The 24,479-nt window shown below is 37.7% G+C and overlaps 1 protein-coding gene across 2 annotated transcripts; it reads left to right on the top strand.

The window, feature by feature from the left end:
- Window positions 1-581: 581 nt before the first annotated feature.
- On the top strand, window positions 582-22,663 carry draxina (dorsal inhibitory axon guidance protein a). Of its 2 annotated transcripts, none has more exons than XM_072381591.1 (7): window positions 582-748; window positions 11,932-12,440; window positions 13,608-13,834; window positions 17,734-17,848; window positions 19,261-19,353; window positions 20,657-20,746; window positions 21,440-22,663. In XM_072381591.1, exons 2-7 carry the CDS (start codon window positions 11,957-11,959, stop codon window positions 21,550-21,552), a joined length of 1,122 nt encoding a protein of 373 aa, XP_072237692.1. In that variant the 5' UTR covers window positions 582-748; window positions 11,932-11,956; the 3' UTR covers window positions 21,553-22,663. The 2 variants fall into 2 exon arrangements, with proteins under 2 accessions (XP_072237692.1, XP_072237693.1); XM_072381592.1 differs by having other exon boundaries at window positions 11,935-12,440.
- Window positions 22,664-24,479: the final 1,816 nt, after the last annotated feature.

Below are 24,479 nucleotides of genomic sequence, written 5' to 3' on the forward strand. Positions count from 1 at the left end.
AAGAGGACTTTTCTATTGTAAGGTAAAAAGAGCACATTAAATATTTGTTGAAGAGATTTAATTTTTAAATGCAAATAAAAAGGAGTAAAAACAACTAATAAATTATGTAAAAAGATGTTTTAGTTGAGTCACTGCATGCAAAACTTGCAGAGGCACACTAACAAAGGAAATAGTTTTACTATAAAGCCAAGCAGAAGGCAAATTAATCATACAAAAACACGGTGTGGTGTACTTCTTCATGTCTACCGTGTTGTTTCCTCTGGACAGTCAAGCTTTTAAAAAAGTTTTTGTTGCCATATTTCAAATCTCTAATTAGTAATTCACAATTTAACTATTGATTATTCCTGTCACACAGATGTAATTCAGACCAACCAGTAATATGAATGTTCTTATTTCATTACCATTATCCGTTAGGCTGCTATCCAACCTTGAATCCACCTGTAATGAGGCTGCCTTCCTCTGGCCTTGTCTTACCTGCCAGCGCGAGTCTCTCCAAGGCACATGGGACTTATTATCTAGCTGACGCGCAGTCGGGAGCGCGCACGGGGTTCTAGTGTCTCTCCTCTTCTTAAGAAGCAGAACAGAGTCCGGATGCTCTGCACATCCGGGGAGCGGACCACAGAGGTGCTACCTCCACCGCCGCTGCTGCTGCTTCTGCGCTGTTTGTGTCCTGTCTGAAGCCATATGACCGGGCTGCCGCTCAAATCTAAAACGAAATCAAGGAAAAACAACGGCATATAAATATAAAGTAAGACATTTGATTTATTCTGTAAATGCATGATTACAAGTCGGGGTTTGAGCGTGGCTTCTTAAAATGTGTTTTGTGGCGTTTTTATGATGCTCAGGCGAGTTTACTGTGACTTTGAAGCGATTTATGGGTATTCTATTCTCAGTACAATAGATTCGTTACTGTTGTGCTGCTGTGGTGGACAGGAATTCGTAAGGATTTGCTATTGTTATTCCACTATAACAATACTACTACCCACTTTATCTGTGCGTAAAAACGCAGCAGTATTATATCGTAAGGATGTCTCAAGTTAATAACCATTGATACAAATGGTTCCCTCTCAGTTTCACTGATGAAAAAGGCAATTTGGCTGCTGGGCAGAGTATAACTTAAACGGTTGGGAAAAAGAGTGAGTGTTTGCAAATATCAAATTAGATGAGATTTGATACCGGAAAAACAGATTCGCCCCGTGACTTTGGTGATGGCTTTGTCTGCTGTTGTCATGCTTTAAAATCCGAGCATCATAAAGGAGTTGGTTGGATGAATGGTGAGGAGAATCAGAAACGATCGGAGATTATCTCTTCTTGACAGCTCATTGTTGGTCCTGCACACCAAAGGCAGTGGGAATGTGTGTGTATGTATGCGTGCGTCTCACCATGAAATTAAAAGTGGAATACGCTGCAAAAAGCTCATTTTTGTTGCTATCATTGTGACATAATTATAATGAACAGAGCAGTAAGTCAATCACCAGGAAAGCCTCAGCCATGATAAGAAAGTGTGGAGGGACCCCACAGAGAGGGACCTCAGGCCAAAACAAAACTAATGTGCTAATAAGTGACCCAAAAATGAAAAGATTACTAAGGACACATAAATTCTCAAGTTTACAAAGTGTTTTCAAATGAACATTGTCCTTTTTCAAATGCCTGCATTTTATATATTTAGAGGATTTAGGGTTGTGTTTAATCATAATCTCTATTTTTGTCAAGAGAATAACAAATCAAATTAAATTGTTTTTAATTTAGAAACAAATCAAATTGAGTGAAACTTGCTAAAGATGCTGGCTAAAGATATGTGGCTGCATCTGTTTGATCTGGACTCTCTCAGCACTGGCAGGCAGTGAGTGCTGCTCAGTGCCACGAAAGGAGGAAAAGGGGGAGGAAGGGGGAGAGAAACTTTGGGTTCATATAATTAGTTTGCATGCTTCACTTAATCATCTCTAAACAGGAGTGTTTCCCTCCTGCTGATGGGTCAAACTGTTCCCATGTGGAATGTCCACAGACAGACCCAGCTGTCCACATTTCAGGGGTTAGCAAAGAGCAAGTTTTGTTACTGGCTGCAGAAGCCAAAGCCTTGTTGTTTTTGAGGGGATTCAGCTGGTGCTCTTCTCTTCCATGAATTGAAAGATTCCTCCAACACTCCGCTCTAATTTACACAAGATAAAGCCTCCATTTCTCTCCGTTTCCACTCTCCACTCTCTCAGCATTATATCTTACTTTTTCCTTTTCTCTCAGTTTCTCACCCCCTCCTCCTCCTCTAATTCTCGCTCCTCTCAGCGGGATGCCTCTTGCTGTGCTTCATGTTGCTGCTTGTGTCTCACAGCATTTTTTGAACATGCGTCTATGTGGGTGTCTGAGGAAGGTTTCCCTGCTGTGAATATGCATTTGTGTGCAAGCATTGATTGTAACAGCACAGAATTGTCGTACTCAAACGGGTGATGTCACAGGAGGTTGCTGATGTTACTCGGCCCCAGATGCAATGTTCTGGTCTTGTACTGCATCTGTTGTTGTACGTTCAACCAAATTAACACTGAATCATTTTGTTCCTCCCTGCTCTCTGCTCCGGCTCACTTGCTGACAGATGGACCTTCCTTATGGCTCTAGTTTTTTTTTCTTTTTTATCACTCTGTGGTGCTTCCAGGGGCCTTCACAATCCAATGCACACCTAAAAGCTGCAAAAATCCCCCAAGTCAATGTGTGAATACCACCTATATTGTTTGTGAAGGATTTGGTAGACAAAGCACTTTTATATTGCCAAAGTCAGTTGGATTGGCCCCTAAGGAAATGAAGTTTTATGGTGTTAACTGCAGCTTGGCAGATGTCTTTATTTTACAGAGGCATTAACTTGAGCTGTAATTTAAGAGGTTGCCTTTAAGAATAAATTTATGATCACTTTGTGGCTCAAACTACACTTATAGGTGATATAAAAACTTGTTTATATAACAGACTTTCTGCATTGGTACATTTGTGTGACATACAGCAGATGCACATTTGTTTTCCTTGAGACAAATACATTTAATATTGTATTTTCCCTCACATTATGTTCCAAGTTTATTCAGTATACAATTGGAGATATTTTGTCCCCCTGCGGCCACACACTTCCAAAGTGACAGAGGACTCTTTTTGGTAAATTCATCACCTTCAAAATCAGACCTATGCTCAAAGTCTGATTAATAGCTTGTTTATGATGTTCTGCTCTAGTAAATAGGATATGCTGACTATTTCTGGCATTAATCCACAGGAGAATATTCTTGGTTTGAACCTCAGACTGTTGTATTTGGCCAGAAAAGGAAAGAAAATCCTGAAGGTGATCTGTCTGACATAACAGCTCTTCTGCAACAGCTTGTTTCTGGAGTCTTTGTTTGCTGGATCCTTATGGCCCTGCTGGTTGCTACGAGAGATAAAGCAACAGGAGCAGATGGCTCCTGGAGGTTTGGTGTCACAGCAGGTGAAGCTGAAAGATGCACACATGCAGCAGTTTAATAGCAGGATGGCCTCCTGTTCCGCTTCACTGCTTTTCCTTCCTAACCCTCCTCATCTCAGTCACAGATCTAGATTCAGGCTCTGTTAAGTATATTTTCATAACAAGTGTGTAACTGAAGCACCGCATTGCTTAAGGGACTGACCACTTGTTCAACGACTGGAGAGAGGTCTCTGATCTCATCAGAGCTTAATCATCCAGCACTCCAATAGTGCCCCCTTTGCAATTTCTTGCAAGATTACCAATCATTTTACACTTACACACTCTACTCTGATTCATGGCTCCCTTGTGGCTGTCTCAGACTGTGCGCTTTGTTTATAAAAGCTCCTGCCACACGCACACTCATACATATATATTGTGTTTTCTACCACTGTAAACTATTGCAGCACCAGTTTTTCTGCTTTGGCTCCCTAAAACAGAGAATTTTTCATTTAAGATTTTATTACATTTTATATACACAATTTTTTCTCAATACTCTGCTAAACTCAGACATCCATAATCTTAACTTTACAAGCTCAACAATTTAGATGCAGAAAAAGAGTTTGAGTGAAGCCAAAGAGACATCTAAAGTTTATCTGTCTGTTCTCACTTTTTTTTCTCTAGTTTATAAATTTCCTGTGACATGGATATAATGAAACTCCTCAAGCCCTCACAGAGGACATCCAACCAAATAATTTTCTAATTTGCTGAATTGGAAGAGGTTATAATCCTATGTAAGATGCATACCACTCCCCTCAGAGGACAGGAGAGTAACAAAAGCAATTGAATTAAATTCCTGCATTTAAAGTGAAACATTTAAATACAAAAAAATACAATATTTAAATGCTGCCTTTACTCAGGTTGAGTTTTAATAAAAAAAACTGTCATCCAATATATCAGTCCAGTTTCATTCCAGAACATGTAATAGCTATGCTTGCACACAGAGCTGTAGTGTCACAGTAAATGCTCCAAAATTGAAGCGTGGATGAAGTGGATACGTTTTACATTGATTGTTAATGTTTAAACCATAGCAAACCCTAGCATACACAGAGATACACATGGCCCTATCCTTGAGATGTGGTACTGCCAACAAATTCAAAATGAGCTAATATTTCCCATGAAACAGTAAAATGTTTCATTTGTAGCATTCTGTATGTAACCTATGAAATTGATGATGTATAAAGTTAAACACGAGGCTTAAACACAGGTCTGTTTAATTTAAGTTTGCTAATTAACGCTACCAGCCATTCCTTCCTACCTCCTTACAAGTGTTTTATGGGTCTTAACATATCCAAACATGAATTTTGTGAGTGTTTGAATTTTTACATTTTTGAGCCTTCATAGTGAAATTGCTCCTTTTTTTCAATATGGACTTACATGGATATTAAACTTTCTGGAGTTAGACTACACTGAATAGATTTCATATTGACATTGTCAGGATCGTGGAAAGGTAGGACCCAGATGCAGCTCTCTTGATTCAAAAACAAGGTTTATTTCACAAAAACAGGGAGCGCAGCAGGAACAAAAGGCGCGGCAGAGCCGGATTTAAAAAATACTTAAACATGGAGCAAAACAAGGCTATGACTGCGAATAAACAAAGAAACAGGACTATGAATAAATACTATGATTTAAGACAAAACAAGACTATGAATAAACAGGACTGTGACAAGGCAAGACTATGAGGCAGGTAACCAGACTTATCTTCATGCAGCGAAGCATGGAGGGATAGTGAGGATTCTGCGGTGACTGAAAGTAAACCAGGAAGCTAAATACTATGAGGGGAGTGATCAGTGACATGAGGTGCAGCTGTGAACAATTAACCAGGTGACTTGAGTGAACTGAACGTGACAGGGGAAAAACATGACTTGAACAAAACATGATTAAACAAAAACTATGACATGACAAACTGAGCAGACTGTGACAGACATGGTGTATTGTCTGTATGCTTTTTATGATACCTGCCTTAGGACAACAGATGAAATTTAGCAACTGTATTAACTCCGGCATATTTACATTGATGCTTTTGCATGTTGATTAATGTGCATTGTCCTCATCAAATAAATAATTTAAAAAATAAAAATAAAAAGAGGATCTTTTGAATGTTGTTGAAGTATTTTAAAAGATGGTTTCTTGAGTTTTTAGGAATTAAGTGCAACGTGGAACTATTTTCTCACATAACTTTGAAGCTGTTTATTTATGTGTAGGTAACCTTAGATTCTATCCTGTCATCGGAGTTGGTACGCACCAATTAGGGCAAATAAAAAACTGTGAAGTTGAAATATGAAGAGGGAAGTGCATTTAAAATGTTTTGTTGTACGATTTTTTTGTTGTTGTTGTTGCAATTAAACTCTACAGGGCATGTTTGAAGTTTAATTTTTTCAATAATTGTGATTTCAGTACAAACTCAACATATCCTCAGAATTATGTGGGTGTTTATATGACTGGCAACCTAGCACCTGTTCACAGATTTAGATATATTTTTGCAAAGATTTGATTGTTACATGGATATACATTAACATAATATTTTCATCCATTTACATATAGAACAGGTAGGAACTCTTTCGTTAGCAGAAAACAATCTTATGATGAGCCCTATCACTTAGTATGAAGAAGCTCAAAATACTTAGATTAAATGGGTTTCAATAAGAGCTCCTTTTCAGTTTTTATTTATATAGTGCCAAGTTACAACAACTGACATCTCAAGGCACTTAAATAATATAGTCCAATTCAAGCTTTATACATATATAATGCCCTCAATGTTCAAGTCTGACTATAGTTAGTTTAACTTTCTCTTACAACTTCAGTTGCTGTTTAAAAGTTGCCCTTTAAGTGGTAGATTATGTCCTTGGAGAATGTAACCCATCATGCCACCCGCTTGGCCTCCCATCACCTCAGAGCAGATGCTTGTCCTGCTGAGCTCTACCTACAACCCACAGCCTTGTATGATACAGAAGGCTAGCAGGAGGCTGTGGTTGTTTATCATACACAAGAGACTGTGCTTAAAACCCAGAATGCCACCCAGAGCGTTCTATTATGATCCTCACCCTGCATCTCCTCAAAAGGCCACCTGTTAGCAGCACATGAAAGTCTGAGAGAGGAAAACAGTGTGCTGCTGTGCCGAGACGCCGTCGCCTTCCCTTTCACTTGACAAGTCTATTGAGGACTGAAATTTGATGGGAGCTTCTGTTTCTATAGAGGCATCACATCTTTCTTTTATATTTTGAAAATTAATTTTTTTGAAGGGTCATATAGTTGCTCAGCCTCTGCTTTTATCTCCAGTGCAAGTGATTGTATTCTGCGTCTGTTTCTGAAAGCAATGGCTTTATCTTTTGATTACTGTCAGCATCGGGAAAGAAACACTGACAAAAGTCTTTAAGCCCGAACATATGTAAAAAAGAAGTTATTCAAGATTTTTGAAGAAATGTTGATCAGCTGGCCTGCTGACTTGTTCTTTTACTCTATAAAATAAATATAAAACTGGGGCCAGTTATCCTCATGTAGCACCAAGGAAATGCAGCAGACAGGTGGCAAAGGTTCACCCGCTATTTTATGCCCCTGTCCACATTCGTTAGTAGTGGCACATTACATTATTTATTTTCAGTCGTTCCTATCCACTTTGAATAATAACTAAAATTAAGCAGGTAAACATAGAAATGCTTAGAAATGATTTTGTCACAAGTTTGGTTATTTTTTTTCCACCATTTTATTCCGCTTCAAAGGTAAAGTCTAGTGTTTAATATGTCACCTCAAACTTTCTCTGTCTTTACTATCTTCTGTGTGGGAGAGAACCAGCTGCTGCAATTTTAAAGCTCTGCATTCATATGATATTATAATGGGGTGGGTCTTTTAAGGACTTTTCACATGTAACATCAACACATTTTCAGCTTTTTGTCTCTGTTGCAAAAAGGTTGAATACCCAAACTGACAATTCAGCTCACTTATTGGCTTTAGTTAAGAGTACTTGACTCATCTATAAAAGTATGGGTTTGATCCCCTGTGTCAGCATCTCCAGATGGTACATCACAGTTATTTTGTAATAGATGGGCCTAGGTGAGGAGCATTAAAGGAGCGGTGTTGGAGTTGAAAATATTATTTCCTAAATTACAGTTTGCACATATTTTCTACTTTTCAGCATTTATTTATCATATAAATTATTTATTAAAGAAAACACAAAATTTAGACACCACATGACAGAATATACTGCAATGCAGCAAAGCTCTCAGGCATTCTACACCACTCTAATACATAGATACTACTTTTGATTAACTGGTCAAACTTTATATTTCCCTCTCCAAGTTAAGGAGAGGGATGATGTAATACAAGACTTCTGCTCATATTCAAAAGTTTCAAAAGTTTCTATCTCTGCTTTGTGAAATTATTCTGGAAGTACATAAATCTTAACAATTTATACCCCTCAACATGGCTTATAACAGCATCCTGTTAAGTATGCCCCTACAAGGAGACAAAGGGAAATGTGAGTGTTTCCATGTCAGTCTTAAGTTTTTTTGTTTAGGAAGTTCTCATAAGGAAGATGGAGGGAGATGGATTGAGTACCTACTATATTTAAATATAGAAATCTCTTTCTTTGCATGAACTTCAGTGAATGTCTGGAGAATGTTCAGAGAATCCTGGCTTTCTCTGCAGTTGGCATTCACACTTGCCTTTTGGTGGGAGATTCACTGCTTGATATGCATTTTCACAACTAGATTGGAGAAGAGGCAGGACAAGTTTGTTGTCAAGAAAGTTGTCAGAAAGATGATTTCACAGCACATTGAGAACACTGTATAAGGCTCACTGCCTATCCATAATGATGACCGTTAAAGCAGTAAATTTCTCCTGCAAATGTTCATCGTGGAGAAATGGATCTCCACGATGAAGGTCCTGCATTGCCTCTTCGTGGGGTGTCAAACAGATAGTCGAAAAGAAGTGTTTGAAGTTAAAACGAATGTTCGCATCTCCCCGCAAGGACAGTTTTTGCATTAAGAAGGTGTGAATGGGTTTCATTGTTAGCTCTGGAAAGGAAGAAGTTTGCCAAAGCCACCAGACAAACATTATTAATTGTGCAGTACACTGATGCTTTGGTATTTACAGACATCAGAGCTATCACTGTTCTCATACTCATGACTTGTAGACAGCTCACTAAATGCCTCCTTGACGGATATTTATGTATACCGAGTGCTCATGAGACATGATCCCTTAGACAATCACATGGTTATGTTTGAATGTTTTCTTTGCTGCTCCTCTAAATCAGGGTTAAGCACTTGACACCAGCATCACTTCATGTGTCAAACTGTCTCAGCAAAGAGCTCTCTGTGTGACACCCTCCCCTTCAACAGTCCAAAGGTTTATTTGGAGACAAAGATCTCACTTCAGCACCCAGCCTCACACTCTTGTTTGCAAACTGCACAGCTGGTTGAACTCCCAGAGGCCATCCGAGACAGTCTATCTATCTTTGAATCCCCTGGAGTGATGCCTGCACTGGCACTGCAGATTTCCCCTGACATCACCAGCATCCTCTCCTCCTCGCAAGCACACAACAAGCTGTCTGTGTCCTGTTTCTACAAACACCTGAATATCTCTAGTCTACCCAAGGGTGTGTTCTTTTTTATCAACGTAGCGTGATGAAATTAGACCTTATCAACCACACAACTCCACCTCACAGGCACAGACAAGATACACACCCACCATCACCTACAGCTCAGTGCTTCTTGCTCATTGATTTTCTGTAAACCCTGCATCGCTGTTTGTCTTTTAACACAAAGAACTCGCCTACTCCGGCACTATAAGAGCACAATGCATGTCTGTGGCGAGGGTTGTCTCAGTCTCTTCAAGTAGAAGATAAAACAAAGTAAAACACATTTTAAAGCAACATGGGTGGCTTCACGATGTCCTGAGCCACCCCTTATTTCTTTGTATTTTGCCAGGAAAACAGAAAATCAATGCAGTGATATGTTAAGCCGTGTGCAAACATAATGGACATTTTTATATTTCAGTATAACAGCTACAGTCATCATCATAATCAGGAGGCAGAACCTTCTCACTTGACTTCTCTCTTTGTTGAATTGTTGAAAGTGCTGACAGAAATGTGCTTAGATTAATGAGTTACATCGTGATTAACATCATTAAGACACAATTAACAGTAAAGAGTAATTTATATTTCAGTTTTAATGGACAGTGCAACCACATGACGACGATGCTCCACGTCTGATGATCAAAGTTGTGGAAATGTGTTCTTCATCAAGAATTTGACATAAACAGTGAATTCATTGTTCTTTTTAGATCTTAGTGAGGGTTTTTATACTTTTTAGGATGAAAGTGATTAAATAAAGACTATGGTCTTTTATAAGTCACGACTGTGGACTAAGCAATCAGGCAAAAACATCATTTAAGCATGTAGTAGTGGGATTTTGATTAGCTAATTTTCAACTTTATAAGTTATATTTAAGCATAGTTTCATATTTTTCTATGGTATATTTGCCAATTGCACATACAGTAAATTTGTCTGTTATTTAAAGATACCCAGAGTTCACTACATATGCACTTCAAGCATTTAGCATACAGTTGATGGTTTTAGATGTTTCCAACAATGCAAATGGTGCAAACAGTAATGTATTTTGACACTGCTATTACTGTCACAGTTCAAGTATACTTCTTTTTCAAGTTATAGCTTTGTAATCACTGAAAATACCCTGATGAATACAAATAAATCTCCACTGGTATTGACTGAACCCAACTATATTCTGTCAGAACCTATGGCCCTGAAGGTGGAAATAAAAAAGGAATTATGTTTCCACTCCAGTGCTTTGACAGTTACTCATATTCTTATTCATGTTTTGTTGAGGTTCAGCTGTAATACAAACCTCATATTTTAGTTCAGTCACACCTCACAGATATGTTGACTTTTGTAAAGAAAGGTACATTTGGAGGGCTGTTAAGACCATCGAACAGGCAGTGATGAAGGATACATGTAATATGGTGTCCCATAATGAGTAAGGCATGAAGGTACAAGAGTGAAGGCTGGGAAAGCAAAAAGAGGAACAATTGTCTGCCCATTTATTTTTCTCCTCTTCAAACCTTCTCCGATGAATAGATTGATAATGAATGACAGGACGGGACATGTTCAAGTGGTTTTACATTCGGATCTCTGTGAAAAAGCTGACAGTAAAAGCTAAATTAGGGGTGCTGCTTACTTTGAGCGAAGTCACTCTTATTTCTGTGCCTTTCATTTTTCCAGAAGCAAATGTCATTAACTGGTTTACAGCATACAATAGAATGGAAGCTGAGAATACTGAGAAAGCTTGTGTTTTTGTATCTTTTCCGTATCATCGAGTATGGGGGCAAAAAAGCGCTAGTTTAATTTTTTTGAATATTTTGAACAATTTAAGACTTCCATGTATATCAGTGTTATTCATATCAGTGGTAGGTACCTTTTATTCTTGCCTATACTGTATTTTGAGAATGTTCATTTAAAGACTGGCAGGGACGTTTGTCTTAACCTAAGCAACCCATTTCTAATGGCTAAAACAAACCAAAGTGTATAAATGTGAAAGTAAAGATTGAAAAGAAAAGGGAAGTTTAACACGACACAAATTGTATTGAGTCACACTGGAAATCAACTTTGGTGTCATGGTTGAAGGTCATCCAACTCTGCCACTAAACTTCTAACCGCTTAATATGGAAATCAATGCCTTTTCACACTTTTAAATACTCAGAAGAAGTTTAGAGACAGGGCAACAGCATAAAGTTCCTTTTTGTTCACACGCATGAAAAAACTGAGAAAGTCTCGTCCCAACAGACAAGAATAAATAGATTACATATTGTGGCACTATTTTGAAAACACAGCCTTTTAAAATCCAGTTCCTCACAAATGATCACCCAGTATTAGATGGGATTAACTTTTGTGGTCCAGAAACATTAAGGTTACATATGTTTGTGGTTTCTAGAAATGTAAAATGGTAACATTTTACTTCATTGCAACACAGCAGTCAACCTTAAAGCCATCTCTGAAATACTACGAAATCCAGTCAAAAAACAGCATCTTTCTGCATATACTAGACATGTTTTTATTTTGTTTGTTTTATTTTAAAAGCCAGTTTTCTTTTTTTAAAGATTTAAAGGATACTTTTTTTTAAGGAGTTGATTATCTTTATGTCTTTATAAGGAGAGGATGGGGCAACAGAGAGATAGTAAAGCAATAAATTCTCCTTTCTTCAGTGCTTCGGTAGAGTATAACTTTAATTCAGAGGCCCAATCAACTGTCACTTTAACCCAAATCCAGAAGTCTAATTTGTTTTCAACATCGACACGTTTTGGTGATTTTGTTTATTGAACTAATTCTTCTCCATTCAAAAACCTGTAAAATTAGCTTTTTTAGAAGCTTTCTCTTGAATAATGACCTATGCTTATAAAATCTACATGAACTGTTAGTTAGCGAATCTGCAGTACTGAGATATATTTTCATCTCCCAGCAGGTGGCGTTGTGCTGGACAGACAATGGCACTCTCCTGGAGTCTGCTGCTGGTCTCCCTGTTTACCATCCTGGCACTGTCACATGGCTCTGAGCCTGGAGCTCCTCATGGCAAGAGGAGAAAGGCACAGACCTCGGTGGGTGGCAGCAATGCCCTACAGTACCCTCCACAAGCTCTGCAGGGCCACGGTCACAGCAGGGACCTTGGGGGACTCAGCAGTCAAAGGGTCCGTTCTGCCAAAGGCGGAGCCGGGCTCCTCTCTCATCGGGCCCTGCATCCTCTGGCAAGGCCTGAGGATGATGGGACAGGCCTGGAGGGTCTAAGCCCAGTGAGAGTGGAGATGGGCCCCAACAGGGAAAAAGACAGAGTTCGAATGAGTATGAAGAGTCGGGAAAACCAGCTCATGGGAACACCCAAGGGAAGAGGACATGGGAACGGGAATGGGCATGGTCACCACTTTGAGCAAAGGAGACAAGGAGGCCGACGTGACAAGGGCCGACACAGAAAAGGTGAGCTTTGCATTAGGTACATTAGATCATCTGTCTAACAAATAACTCTTGACTGCACTTGTTTGGACTATTGGACAAACAGCAAGAAGCTATTACCCTCTAATACAAAAGGTACTGCCATGGTACATGCAGTCGGACTCACTCTTGTCATTGCTCATGGGAAACTTGAATGGAACCAATCCAAAATTATTGGCATTAGTTACACTGACAGAAGTCATAATGTGCGCTTCAGAAATGGGCCACTGTAGTATATTTCATGCTTGTGGTACTATTGTTGGACAGAGAGGGGTTAAAATAACAACAGATATTTACATATTCATGAAATACAGTTTGTCTTGCTAATATCTACCTGGCTTTGATTCAGAACAATAGAGACTTTTCTGATACTTCTTACGAATTAGAAATGCAGTCAATGATACAGGTCATATGATGAAAACTGGGGATTATTTAGTATAACCAACTTTACTGCTGGAAAGATGGGATATTGCTGATTTTTTTAATTGTTGATACTTTTTTTTTACTGATGCATGACGCAAGACAGAAACAAGGTCAGATAAGCAACAGACTACACAAAGAACAATTGTGGAGATTGAGGGAAAATACACAAAGATACAAGAAACTTGAGAAAAGGCTGGACTAATAACAATTGCGACCTGTCAACGGGCAAAGAAAACCTGCAATGATTTATACATTGAAAGTGATAATTAACTGAACACAGGTGTGGAGGAAGGGAAAGCAGGAAAGGAATGCTAATTCAATCTTTAAAAGATAGATTATCACACTTTTACTGTAACAAGGTGGACAGAAAACCTGAAAATCTAATCTGAGTTTGAATGTCAGTCTTAATATGGGAAACAGTATCTGATGGAACAGTCAATTTCCATTTTGTGAAAGTGGGAATTCATCTGCAATTTATCGGTTGATTCAGTTTAAAGGTTCACTGAATGTACCATGCTGTGACACTTAGGAGACTGAAACAGATGCTTTAGGACATATCCAACAGAATCCTCAAATATGACAGAATTTTAATTTCCCTTACCTCAGCGTTAATTCTGAACAAAGGTTTGTTGCTATTTAGATTTCAGAATTTATATGGTTACATATTTGTTATATGTGGCAACATTTCTTTGCTTGTAAAACACATATTTTTTGTTTCTCTCTGTGCAGGGTTTTCTTCAGAGCCTGAGCTGGGCTCCGTGTTGAAGGACAGAGACCAATTCGAGGATCCTCCCCCCTCCTCGTCCTCATCAACCACCTCCCCCTCCCTCAGTCTGACCCCACCCAGTGAACCCCCCTCCCCCATCATTAGCGTCTTTGGCTCTGGCTCCTCCATGGTTACCACGGTGACAAACGAGCATCCCCCAACGCTGCCCCCAGCCTCCACCAAACCCCAGGTAACCCCAACGAAACTAGAGTGCTTATTAAAGGCTGTCTCTGTTGTGCCTCAGTGTGATTCCACTGAGGGGGAAACTGAAAGAAAATGGGCCCCATTTCTGCTGTTATACTGCTGCAAACCTCTTAGCTCATCTTAGAAAAGGCACTCTCTAGTAGTGTGAAACTAAAAGCACTGCTTGTGAAAAATGATGAGGTTTAGCAGTCCTACTTCACTGGCTCCTGCTCACAGTGTGCTTTATAGATATGAACACGTATTTTATGATAGAAGTGCCTTTGATAGAACTGTCCTTTGTCAGGACAAACTGCATAATCAAAAACAGTTTTTTGTTTGGTTTTTTTACTTCAGTTGCATATTATGGAAAAACTGTAGAAGTGGTTTGGGTACCACTCACCAGCTATCAATCCTGCCCAGAATGACACTCAGATAGCATCTAATAAAATAAAAGTAGTTAAAAATATGCATGTTTTCTTGAAAATCCTTCAGTTTTGCAATTGTTAGAAGTTTTGTGTCAATAGATTGACTTTACATTCGCCACCTATGTTGCCACAAACAGCCCGCAGCTTGTCGTGCATTTGACTAACATGTCAGTAAAGATAGAGATACAAGTCAAATGGAATCATCTGCACTGCATCTAAACTAAAGCTTTACCTGTGGATTTACCTTATAGGACAAATTAATTCAAAGTTAAGTACTGCTGAACACTCGGTGCAGTAAACCTGCAGGACACATACTTATCACGACGATAGAAGAATTTACAAATACTGTAGCTCACCTCAGATGTTTTTAACTATCCACAATTCAAAATAATATGACAAGATTCTAATTATTATCTTCTTCATTCCAAAGTTTTCCCACAGATCACTTGAACAAGCAGTTTATTACAATCCAATCTTCCTCTGGATTATTATGGGATCTCCAGCAGTCATGTGAGAGATCAGTTATCAGTTTAACAAATGCTACAACATAACTCTTCTAGTGGCTGCGGTAGATTTGACAGGAGGGAACAAGGTCAAGTGAAGTTGTAGAGTTCAAGAGGAAATAGTGGATGTCGGAGACTATTAGAAAGAAGAGATATATAACAGACCAACCTGGTTTCACAGCAAAACATGAAATATTTATGAACTAGAATGTTTTCTCTTAAGAGGCAGGGTGTAGGAAAAGCATTATTCTGATGTTACATTATTTCTGTGTTTGTTTGAACACAAACCATGACCATGCAATGCAATGCAGGTTCCCACATAACTGTCACTCAGGGTTATTTTCCTGTTCCACCCAATGCTTTTTACACTGTTTTATTGTAAACATCGCTTTTGTTTTTGATCGCAGTTTGTTTCAGTTTAATATTAACATTACACTCAGGTGGAGTTAGACTCTAAAAATCAATAGATTATGTTAATTTGCTAAAAAAAAGACTTGTTTATGGTTTAGGAAGCACAATCTTTTACATTAAAATAAATTTTCTCAAAACATTTACAGAAAGACTCACCCACACAGCGAAAAAAAACACAAAACAAGATATTTCTTTGAAAGTGGTGCTGGAGGTCATAAAAAACTGTGCAAGTTGTGTTAATCTGAACAAATAAACTGAATTTCAAATTTTACCAAGAGACTGAGCTGCATTACATCCACAGTAACAAAGGTCCTCTATCTCTGAGTTACTAATTTTAATTTTTACCATACTGTAACATTATAAACTATTATATCAATATTATTATTATAACATTATCATTATTATCATCCCCTGCTGTTTCTAATGTCCTGTTACAATGTCAAACTAAATTTATGATTTCAAATCCAAATATTTCACTAACAGGGTATATCAACCAACCAAATAGTACTTAGAAAAGAGAATATCTAAAAAGGAGAATAAAAAAGAGAATATCTATTCTTCATTTACTGGGTAGAGAATTTTTTTTAAAGATTTTCAACATTTGATTGCAGCATTGAAATGAGTAATGATTATGCTGTCTAAGCTTTCTCATCAGTCTACCATTTCCTTAATGTCTTGTGAATTTTGATCTGCTCTGAGATTGCAGGAGATGATGCATGTTTTTCTTTGCATGTCAAACATTCTTGGGCCACCAAAGAATAAACTGATTGCCTATTATGAACCCATATTCAACAGCATGAGTGGGTGGCATTGCTTCTTAATTAGTGTTCGATCTTCAGTTGATGGTTTAATGAGCAGCTGAGCAGAAGCAGGTAGCCTCCTGCAATTAATCTAATTGATATTTCCAATGGCTTATTTCCTGAGGGTGAAAGGAAACAAGTATGGATCTGCTTCTATGAGGAGATTAGTGAGCTCCCCTCACTGGGGTCTGTGAAGCACTGAAATGGGAAAAAATAATTATTGTATTGTATTCTATAGTTATCGAAGCATTTAAACTCATTCTAGCAGGGTCTGAAAAACCCATTAAAACATGTGGGTGAGGAGGAATGGCGTGGGCCAGTTGCACAGTTTTAACCAAAGGATTCACCTAGTATTCACCTAGAATCACCTAGTACAGAAGTTACAGTATTTATATGTTTTTATTAAGTCAGTTGAGTCTGGTGCAATATACAGCAGTTTTAGTAAAAAGAAATTGCAGCAACAAAACCAGAGATTGGACCCAGGCTCAGTCTGAGATGTTGTATATATACACATATATATATATATTTGATAGGTCTGCCCACTGTGGAGCGTTGTTTTTATGTTTTCACTCTTGCAGTGTTACTTTCTTAGCAATATATCACTTGCTTTTCAAGCCTGTTGACCGGAGTTTAAATCACTGAAGATGCCTTGTCAATATTTAAACCTGTTAACTACTGTAAATATATCAATATAAGTACTTCACATTTACCTCTAAATAGTACCTTAAAGTTTGAAGCCTCCAGACCTGTCTCAGAGTGCTATTTTTCACTTTGCTATACGCTTGTGTGAGAGACCATTATACTGATGATTTGGACGCTCTCTGTTGAGTTGAATTTATTATCATTGTAATAGAGGTTGCCTGGGCATCACATGATAATTATGAGTAAAAAACATAATTTATAATCAACAGTGAAAGACAATGCAACTTCTTGATTCCTCTGTCATACACTTAATATGATAAGTGTATAATAATTAATCATTCTCAGACTGGAACCCATGACAGCACAAACAATACCATACTGGTGAAATAAATACATTCAATTCCCTTGTACTCTCAGGGATGTTATAAACTACTTACCTTCAAAAGAGGGGGAACAGCATACAGTAAAAATCATAATAAAAATCACACATTTGGTACAGGAATGAGAAAACATCTATGCCAGACTGTTGATCACCTGCAGGCAGCATTAGTGTCCTGCTGTCCTCAGTGATGAGAAATAAAAATTGTGGTTGTGGTTAATGAACCAGAAGTTTCAATCTGTAAACTTTGAATGTATCTGCAACATGGCCGTAAGTTTATTTGTATGCTGGTCTGAGGGCAGGCATTAACTTTTTTTTCTTTTATTTGCTAACAATTGATTGTTTTTTAAAGCTCTGCTGCTCCACCGTTGTCTTGGTGAGAACATTTTAGAATTCAAAGAAGCATCACTGCTGCTAGTCACAGCATAATGTGTTTTATTAAGGACACCCTGAATGTGTTTACCTCTAAATCAGTGACCAGATCAGATCTTGTCACTTACTGCTGCTACAGTGACAAGACCTAATGCATGATATATATATATATATAAAATCTGGAATTTGTTTCTTATTCACATCTTCATGATTTCATCACAATTACATCAGAGCATGCGTACCAGCGATGCTTCAGCTGTCCTATGTGGATTTCTTGTATGAAGTAAGAGCCGAGCTGATAATATTTCCACTGAAAAATGATTAAAACAGTCCTGAGATGTAAGGTGCAGTTTCAATTTAAGTTTTATTTACAGAAGTCTGGACGAGGACAGGGAGAGGTGATGCCAACGTTAGACATGGCTCTCTTTGACTGGACAGACTATGAAGACATGAAACCTGTGGACACCTGGCCGTCCACCAGGAAGAAGGGTAAGTCAGCTAATATGACTGTAATGCAAAACCGTTTAGATTTAAAGTTAACAGATTTGATGGTGGCAATAGAAATGGAATTGTGTCAGACTATCTTATAGTTAAATGTAAATACTTAAGACTTTACAGCCCCATGAGGCTTTTCTGAGTCACTATCAGTTTACTAAAGCTGAGTGTTCTCATAGTTTTTTATCAAGCACCATCAACTATTATTCAATTGTTCCAAAACATAATGGTGTCAAAATATAGATGTGAAGGGTAACCTTTTTCATTTCCTTTTGTTTTGTATAAGAAAAGCCTTCAGGTGACATGATACAAACCTGTATATAAGTCTGACAGCAAATTAGGTTTAGTATTGGGTCTTGATATTGTTCTTTCTACCCTCATATTAGCATTTCTGAACATGTAATAGTTGTAGTAATTATAATTGTAAATTTTTTAAGCATACATAATTTTATTATACATTTATTTTATTTATTTACATGACAGTTTCACATTATACAAAAGGCATATTATAATTTTGAATAGCTGATATATAATTAAATTAATTTGAAGCCCAGAAAAGGTAGTCATTTTACAAATTTTAGTGTATATTGATAGAATTTTGAATAGTCTTTATTCTGAAACCCCAATGGTGTTGTGCTGTGGAACATCATAGCTAATTCACATTCTGGTCTGAGACTGTGTTGCCAACAAAATGAAGGAGAAGCAGTTGTGTCTACTTTTACAAATGTATATGTAACAAAGAAAAATATCACAGCAAACAAAAAAGCCCATTTGTAGGGCAGATCACCCGAAAAGGAATGTTTGCTGCTGCATAGTTTTGCTTTTATCACTGTACGAGTTGGAAGCGTGTTGTGAGAGTGAGGTCAAACGTCACATCTCAGTGAGTGGGAGTGTTTTTTTGATGAGGTACTAAAAAGAAGTGCATCATTTGCGGTGAGGCCAATTTGGTTTTGCCAGAATGCTAAATAAAACTGCAAAAAGCTCATAAAAGCAGTTTTAACCCATTCAAGTATTCAAAAATATATATGTATTGTTTTAAAAAATATTAAAAACTAATCACAGATACTGAAAATCTTTTCCAACCAAACCTTAGCAGCAGACCTAACTGGTAACAGCCTCTGTTACCAAAGTTATTGCTCAAGATTTACAGCCTTACAGTGTAGATGAAAGTGACCACTTTTAGAGATGTTGAAAAGGTTTAAATAGAATATAAAAACTTATTGTTATAGGAGGCTAGGTTGCAGTAACTCCTGAACTACTTCATCCTTCAACTGAGAAGATGTCCATATTCGAATGTAAAGGGCTTTGTCATAGTGACAACCTATTCACTTTGTTTTGTTGAGGCTGTGTATTGATCAGAAGACTTTAGTATCAAACTGCTGTTTTGAAATATTTTCTTGCTGCAGACAAGAGGCGAATTAAGAACCTCAGCAGTGGAAACGTGACTATAGATGCTGATGCAATTGAGCCGTGTGACCACCACCTGGACTGCCTCCCAGGTTTGTATAAACATAAATTAAACAACTCCATGATTATCCAAATATTATCAATTCATTTCACATGTAACTCCAGCTCTAGTGCATCCACTCATCAATACTCCGATTTCAGCTAAGGTTACACACAAAATAACACAGAAATTAGAAAGTAGATAGAAAGTGCATCCCCTTTCAGTTTTAAGGTTTGATGTATACAGCTCTCTTAAGGTCATTATTACAGTCTGGACTTTGGCTAGGCCATTGATACTCCTTAATTCACTTCTTGGATTGCACTGTGGAATTGTGGTGGTTAGCCCTGTCACTTCACAGCTTGAAGGTTCCTAATTTGAATCTTGGCAGGGGCCTTTCTGTACGGAGTTAGCATGTTCTTTCTGTGCCTGCATAGTTTCTCTCCAGGTACTCTGGCTTCCTCACACAGTCCAAAAACATGCATACTAGGTTGATTGGTGTTCCTAAATTGACTTTCAGACTGGCGACCTGTCCAGGATGTACCCTGGCCCTTTGCTATGAGGTGTTTGTGCTGATAGGCTGTGTCTGGTTTTCACAGAACATGGTGCTGTGCATTTTGACCAAATATCTCTACTTTTGTCGGGTCTTTCCAAAGGAAGTCGTGATTTTTTTCAGATGCAACCTTGCAAGCCTCAGCCATGCTGCCATGTTCTTTTCAGAAAAAAAGACATTTTCTACTGGCAGCCCTTCCAAACAAGTCAAACTTTTTCTATCATTTTCCAATTGTACATTTACCATGCTAACTGAGGCCTGTAGAGTCTGAGATGTAGCTCCTGTTTTATTATTTGTTTTTTTATTTTCTATGAGCATTGTACAGTCTGACCTTGGGGTGAACTTTCTGGGATGTTCACTCCTGGAAAGATTGTCAGCTGTCTTGGATGTTTTCTACTTGTGAATAATCTTTCTCATTGCAGAACGATGAACTTCAATTTGTTTAGAAATGACTTTTCCATATTGACTGGCAGCTTTTCTAAGATCACTGCTGATGTCTTTCTTGCTTGGGGTTGTGTTAACACTCACCTGAATGCTCCAGACCTTTTATAAAGGTGGCCACACTTGTTAATGATCAGTTAATTAAGTACATTTCATTACTCTCCTGATTCCTATGGAATCTTTTCACACTCTACTTATGCAGTTCAGTTTAGTTTTTTAAGTAAGAAGACAGCATAATATGTCATGTGATGTTGTTCATCTAAGGTTGATCACCTAATTTTAAGACCTAGTTTCTTTTCACTCCCCTGTATGTACCAATAACACCACTTTTATTGTTAAAATGTATGTATTTCTTCCACACAAGGTTCTTGTTGTGACCTGAGACAACATGAGTGTAAACCTCACAACAGAGGGCTTAACAACAAATGCTATGATGACTGCATGTGTGAGGAAGGTGAGTGAGAAAATTTATTTATTCTAGCAACATATCCCAGTCACTAATTAAATTATCAGAATAGTTAAAGAACACAGATTTGATTCTGGTGAGAGGCTGGCAACACAACAGATGGAACCAAAAAGTTATCCATGATCAAATCAACCCCCCATAAATCTTAGAGTATATATATAATTATATATACATAATAGAGTATTTTCTCTAAAATGGATATACTTTGATGTTATTCAGCAAGTTGCTGGGTTGAATGTATGCATTGCCCTCTGGCCAAGTGAGTCGCTGCCTTCTCTTTCGCCACCGCTGATCGATCTGTTACACTTCTGAAGTCATTCAGGGAACTCATTACCACCACTTTATTAAAGAGATGGTTTAAAGACCAGCTTTTAAAGCGAGTTGTGTTGTCATAATGTCATTCCCATCCGAAAGGTCATTATTGTGGTAACTGCATCATGTAATTTCAACCCAAATTTCTGTAAAAAGCAATATGAAACAAATTTCAAGTAATACTAATAATAGTTTTTCCACTGTAAGTTTAGGCAGTCCCCTCTCATACTCACTTCATATGCTAGACAAATTCTGACAATTAAGAACAAGCCATGAAGAAAGTAATGGCTTAGTATAGTTTTACAAACGTGTATTTCATCTGATTTATTCACCTTTTCATATAACATGCTTTCAATGATTCTCTTTCAGGGTTTCGTTGTTATGCTAAATTTCACCGGAAGCGCCGTGTGACCAGGAGGAGGGGTCGCTGCGTGGTACCAGAGTCAGTCAGCAGTGACCAAGGAGGATTCATCACAATATGAGGATGAAAAGGAAGTGCATGAAGATCGACCACATGACCACTCTGACAAAGACGACATGACAGCCATATAACACTGCTAACGAACCAAGTGCTTAAAGGTGATGTCTTGCTATCATTTTTATTTCTTTTTTTTTAAATCAACCACGCAGATTTAATCACTTATACACAAAAATATGGTAATTTAACAAAAAAATAGCAGGTGACTAAACTGGAAATTGTGTTGGAATATTTCATAATGGGATGAGCCATGGACCCTAATCAAGCAAATCAACATCTTTAAGCACCTAATATATCTGTTAGATACTGCACCATCTGTCTAATTTTGTTCAGTTTTGTTCTTTCCAGTGTCATTACAGGAAGATCTACTTTTTCTAAACCTCACCCAATCCTCTGGTTCATAGCAATTGTGTTTTCATGCTTTAAACTGGTTGGTTAACAGATTCACTCAGCAGTTGACTCTTCACTGAGGACAATACGTAGATGTCACACAGTTTGAGTGTTTATTATTACCGTAATTATGGATGCTGTAGGTGTTATTTGATTATGGGGAACAAAAAGATGATTTTGTTTTTAAAAAAGACTCTTTCTTGAATGTTTCAGAGTCGCTGTATCTGTATCTTTCTGTTTTCATCCTGTTGACCCCAGTTGAACAGTTAAAAATAATTTCTAGAATTTGTTACATTTTTGGAGTCCCAGATAAGTGGCTTTTACTGCTTTAAGATCATTAGGATTGGGTTAAGTAAGCTGTGTCTCACAGAGCTGATAAAAAAAAATTCAGTCTGCTGTCACGTTCTGCACTGTGTTGCATTGAGTTTATGGCCTCCATGCTGACCTGGTTTTCCAACAGTTAAAAGCTATTTGTAAATGCCATTTGAATCCAGTTGCTGGTCCTGAATTGTAAATATGAGGCTGTTCCAAATGCCAAGGACATTTTTTAATTGATGCCATTAATCTAAAGTGCTGAACAGTAGTATGGTTAACAACAAAATGTCAGTTGGCTTTCCATCTTACATTTCCTAATATGTGTTTTTTATTTATTCAGTACTCAAACATGTTTGTCTATTCATTGTGTTTTACAACCTTGTCTGTTTTCATGATTAAAAACTTACTAAGACAAATTCTGTGTGGTGTAAACTTGCCCATACATTCACAACAAATACTTTTGCTATTTGCTTTGAGTTCTAAACAATAAGATAAGCAATGCAGCCTAATGTCAAACATAAAAAAACTTGTGAAAGAATCATATTTTTAAATTGCTTATATGTTGTCACACGAATGAATAATTTAACACTGCTATGATTATAACACATACAGTAATCTGTATCTCACTGTGGCACATAGTGATCTGGAAATCTAAACAATGTGAAGCTATGTGGGTTTGTTTTATTCTATGTTTTATTCCTGCTTGCTCTGACATGTCTTGTGTGCACAGACCCTGAACTATAACTTCATGATGTTGTTTCTATGCTCAAAATGTAGGATCTGTTTCTAAAATCATATCTAAATCCATGTCTTATCTTGATCACTGCATACAGATAAAACAAAACAAAACAACAAAAAAAGCACTACTGGTACATATGACTTTGCCTAAAAGATGTTATGGGTTTGGCTTTTAAATATTATTCCAGCTTGTCAATTAACAGATCTTGCATGCAGCAACGCAGTTTAATCTGTCCAAGTAAGACTTTTTACTTGTCTGCAACTCCTCTCTCTCAGATTTAACCGTTTTCAGCTAAACAAAACAAAAGCTAAACAGGAAACAAGAGAGCAATCTTTAGCCAGAATGCAACATGGTGAGATGTACCATCACATTCTCTGTAGTTTAAATAAGCTGATGTGGCAATGGCAAGACCAGCTTAACATCCATCATTGTGTCACCTGAGCCAAGATTGGGCCCAAACTAATTTCAAAATTTTCTTTTTGTCTTTCTCTACTCCTCTCTTGATTTAATGGGATTGCAGCCAAAATCAGGCCCATGAATTATGCTGTCTCATAAGGCCACAGCAGTGGGATACCCATGAAAGTGTCACTTTGTTGGGCGTTAAATGGTGGTAGAGATTGCTCAGGCAGGTTCGCTGAAACACATTTTGAATAATATACAATATATTCTCAAAAATGTCATCTACCAGACAGTAGAGCAAAGGATTAAATGGTTAAAGATCAAGCATCAATGTGAAATCAGCATCCATAACTAACCGAGATGCTGTTGATGCATTTTAACTTGTGGTCAGTTAGTTACCAAACTATGGGTCTTGCTCTATTCAGAGGATTATATAATAAATCTGAGAGTCATAGAAATATTAAGATTAAAAATGGAACTGAAGAGATTAATATCTGTGTTGCTCAGATTCAGAGATGTTATTTAACTTTAAATGTACACAGACATGTGATGTCCAGCTACACAGATTGTCCAGCTAAAACTAAATGCTTTTTGTTATTTTTAGATGCAGTAGACAAAGTATAATAGGTAGCATTACAGAAATGATCATTTCAATTTTAGTGTGGTGAAACATCAAAGTAGAATTATCTCAAAAGTGCACTTAAGCAAACAACATGTGGCTGGAATGGAGGCGGCCCATGGTGTTTTGAAAGGTGGAAGGTGTCAAAAAGTGTCATTATCTTAATTCAGTTAAAGTTTTTAGAAAAGAGTAAAGTTTGTGACAACACGTTACCCTCTTGGACAAATGTTTAAAGCAGTAGCAAATTGCCATCTGTCTTCATGTAGCATAATGATCTTCAAACTACCCTGAACCAGCAGAACCATTTAACGACACATTTGAGCAAGTGCAAGCAGTAACATTCAGCGCTCCTCCAACCTGAACGCACAAGGCCGCTAAAATCGATCCATATCAATATTTGATTAGATGGAGGAAGTAACACTCATTTGTCCCTCCTAAGCAGCAGCACAGTCAAACTGTGATCGTGCCA

This window comes from Leuresthes tenuis, unplaced genomic scaffold (assembly GCF_036924035.1).
Source record: "Leuresthes tenuis unplaced genomic scaffold, fLeuTen1.0.hap1 SCAF_3, whole genome shotgun sequence".
Classification (NCBI taxonomy): Eukaryota; Metazoa; Chordata; class Actinopteri; order Atheriniformes; family Atherinopsidae; genus Leuresthes; species Leuresthes tenuis.

Bases quoted from the DNA above. Each gene is read 5' to 3' on its own strand.
- draxina (XM_072381591.1), top strand. From the start codon at position 11,957: ATGGCACTCTCCTGGAGTCTGCTGCTGGTCTCCCTGTTTACCATCCTG. The intron at 12,441-13,607 runs GTGAGCTTTGCA...CTCTCTGTGCAG, and splicing joins CAAGGGCCGACACAGAAAAG to GGTTTTCTTCAGAGCCTGAG. The intron at 13,835-17,733 runs GTAACCCCAACG...TTTTATTTACAG, and splicing joins CAGCCTCCACCAAACCCCAG to AAGTCTGGACGAGGACAGGG.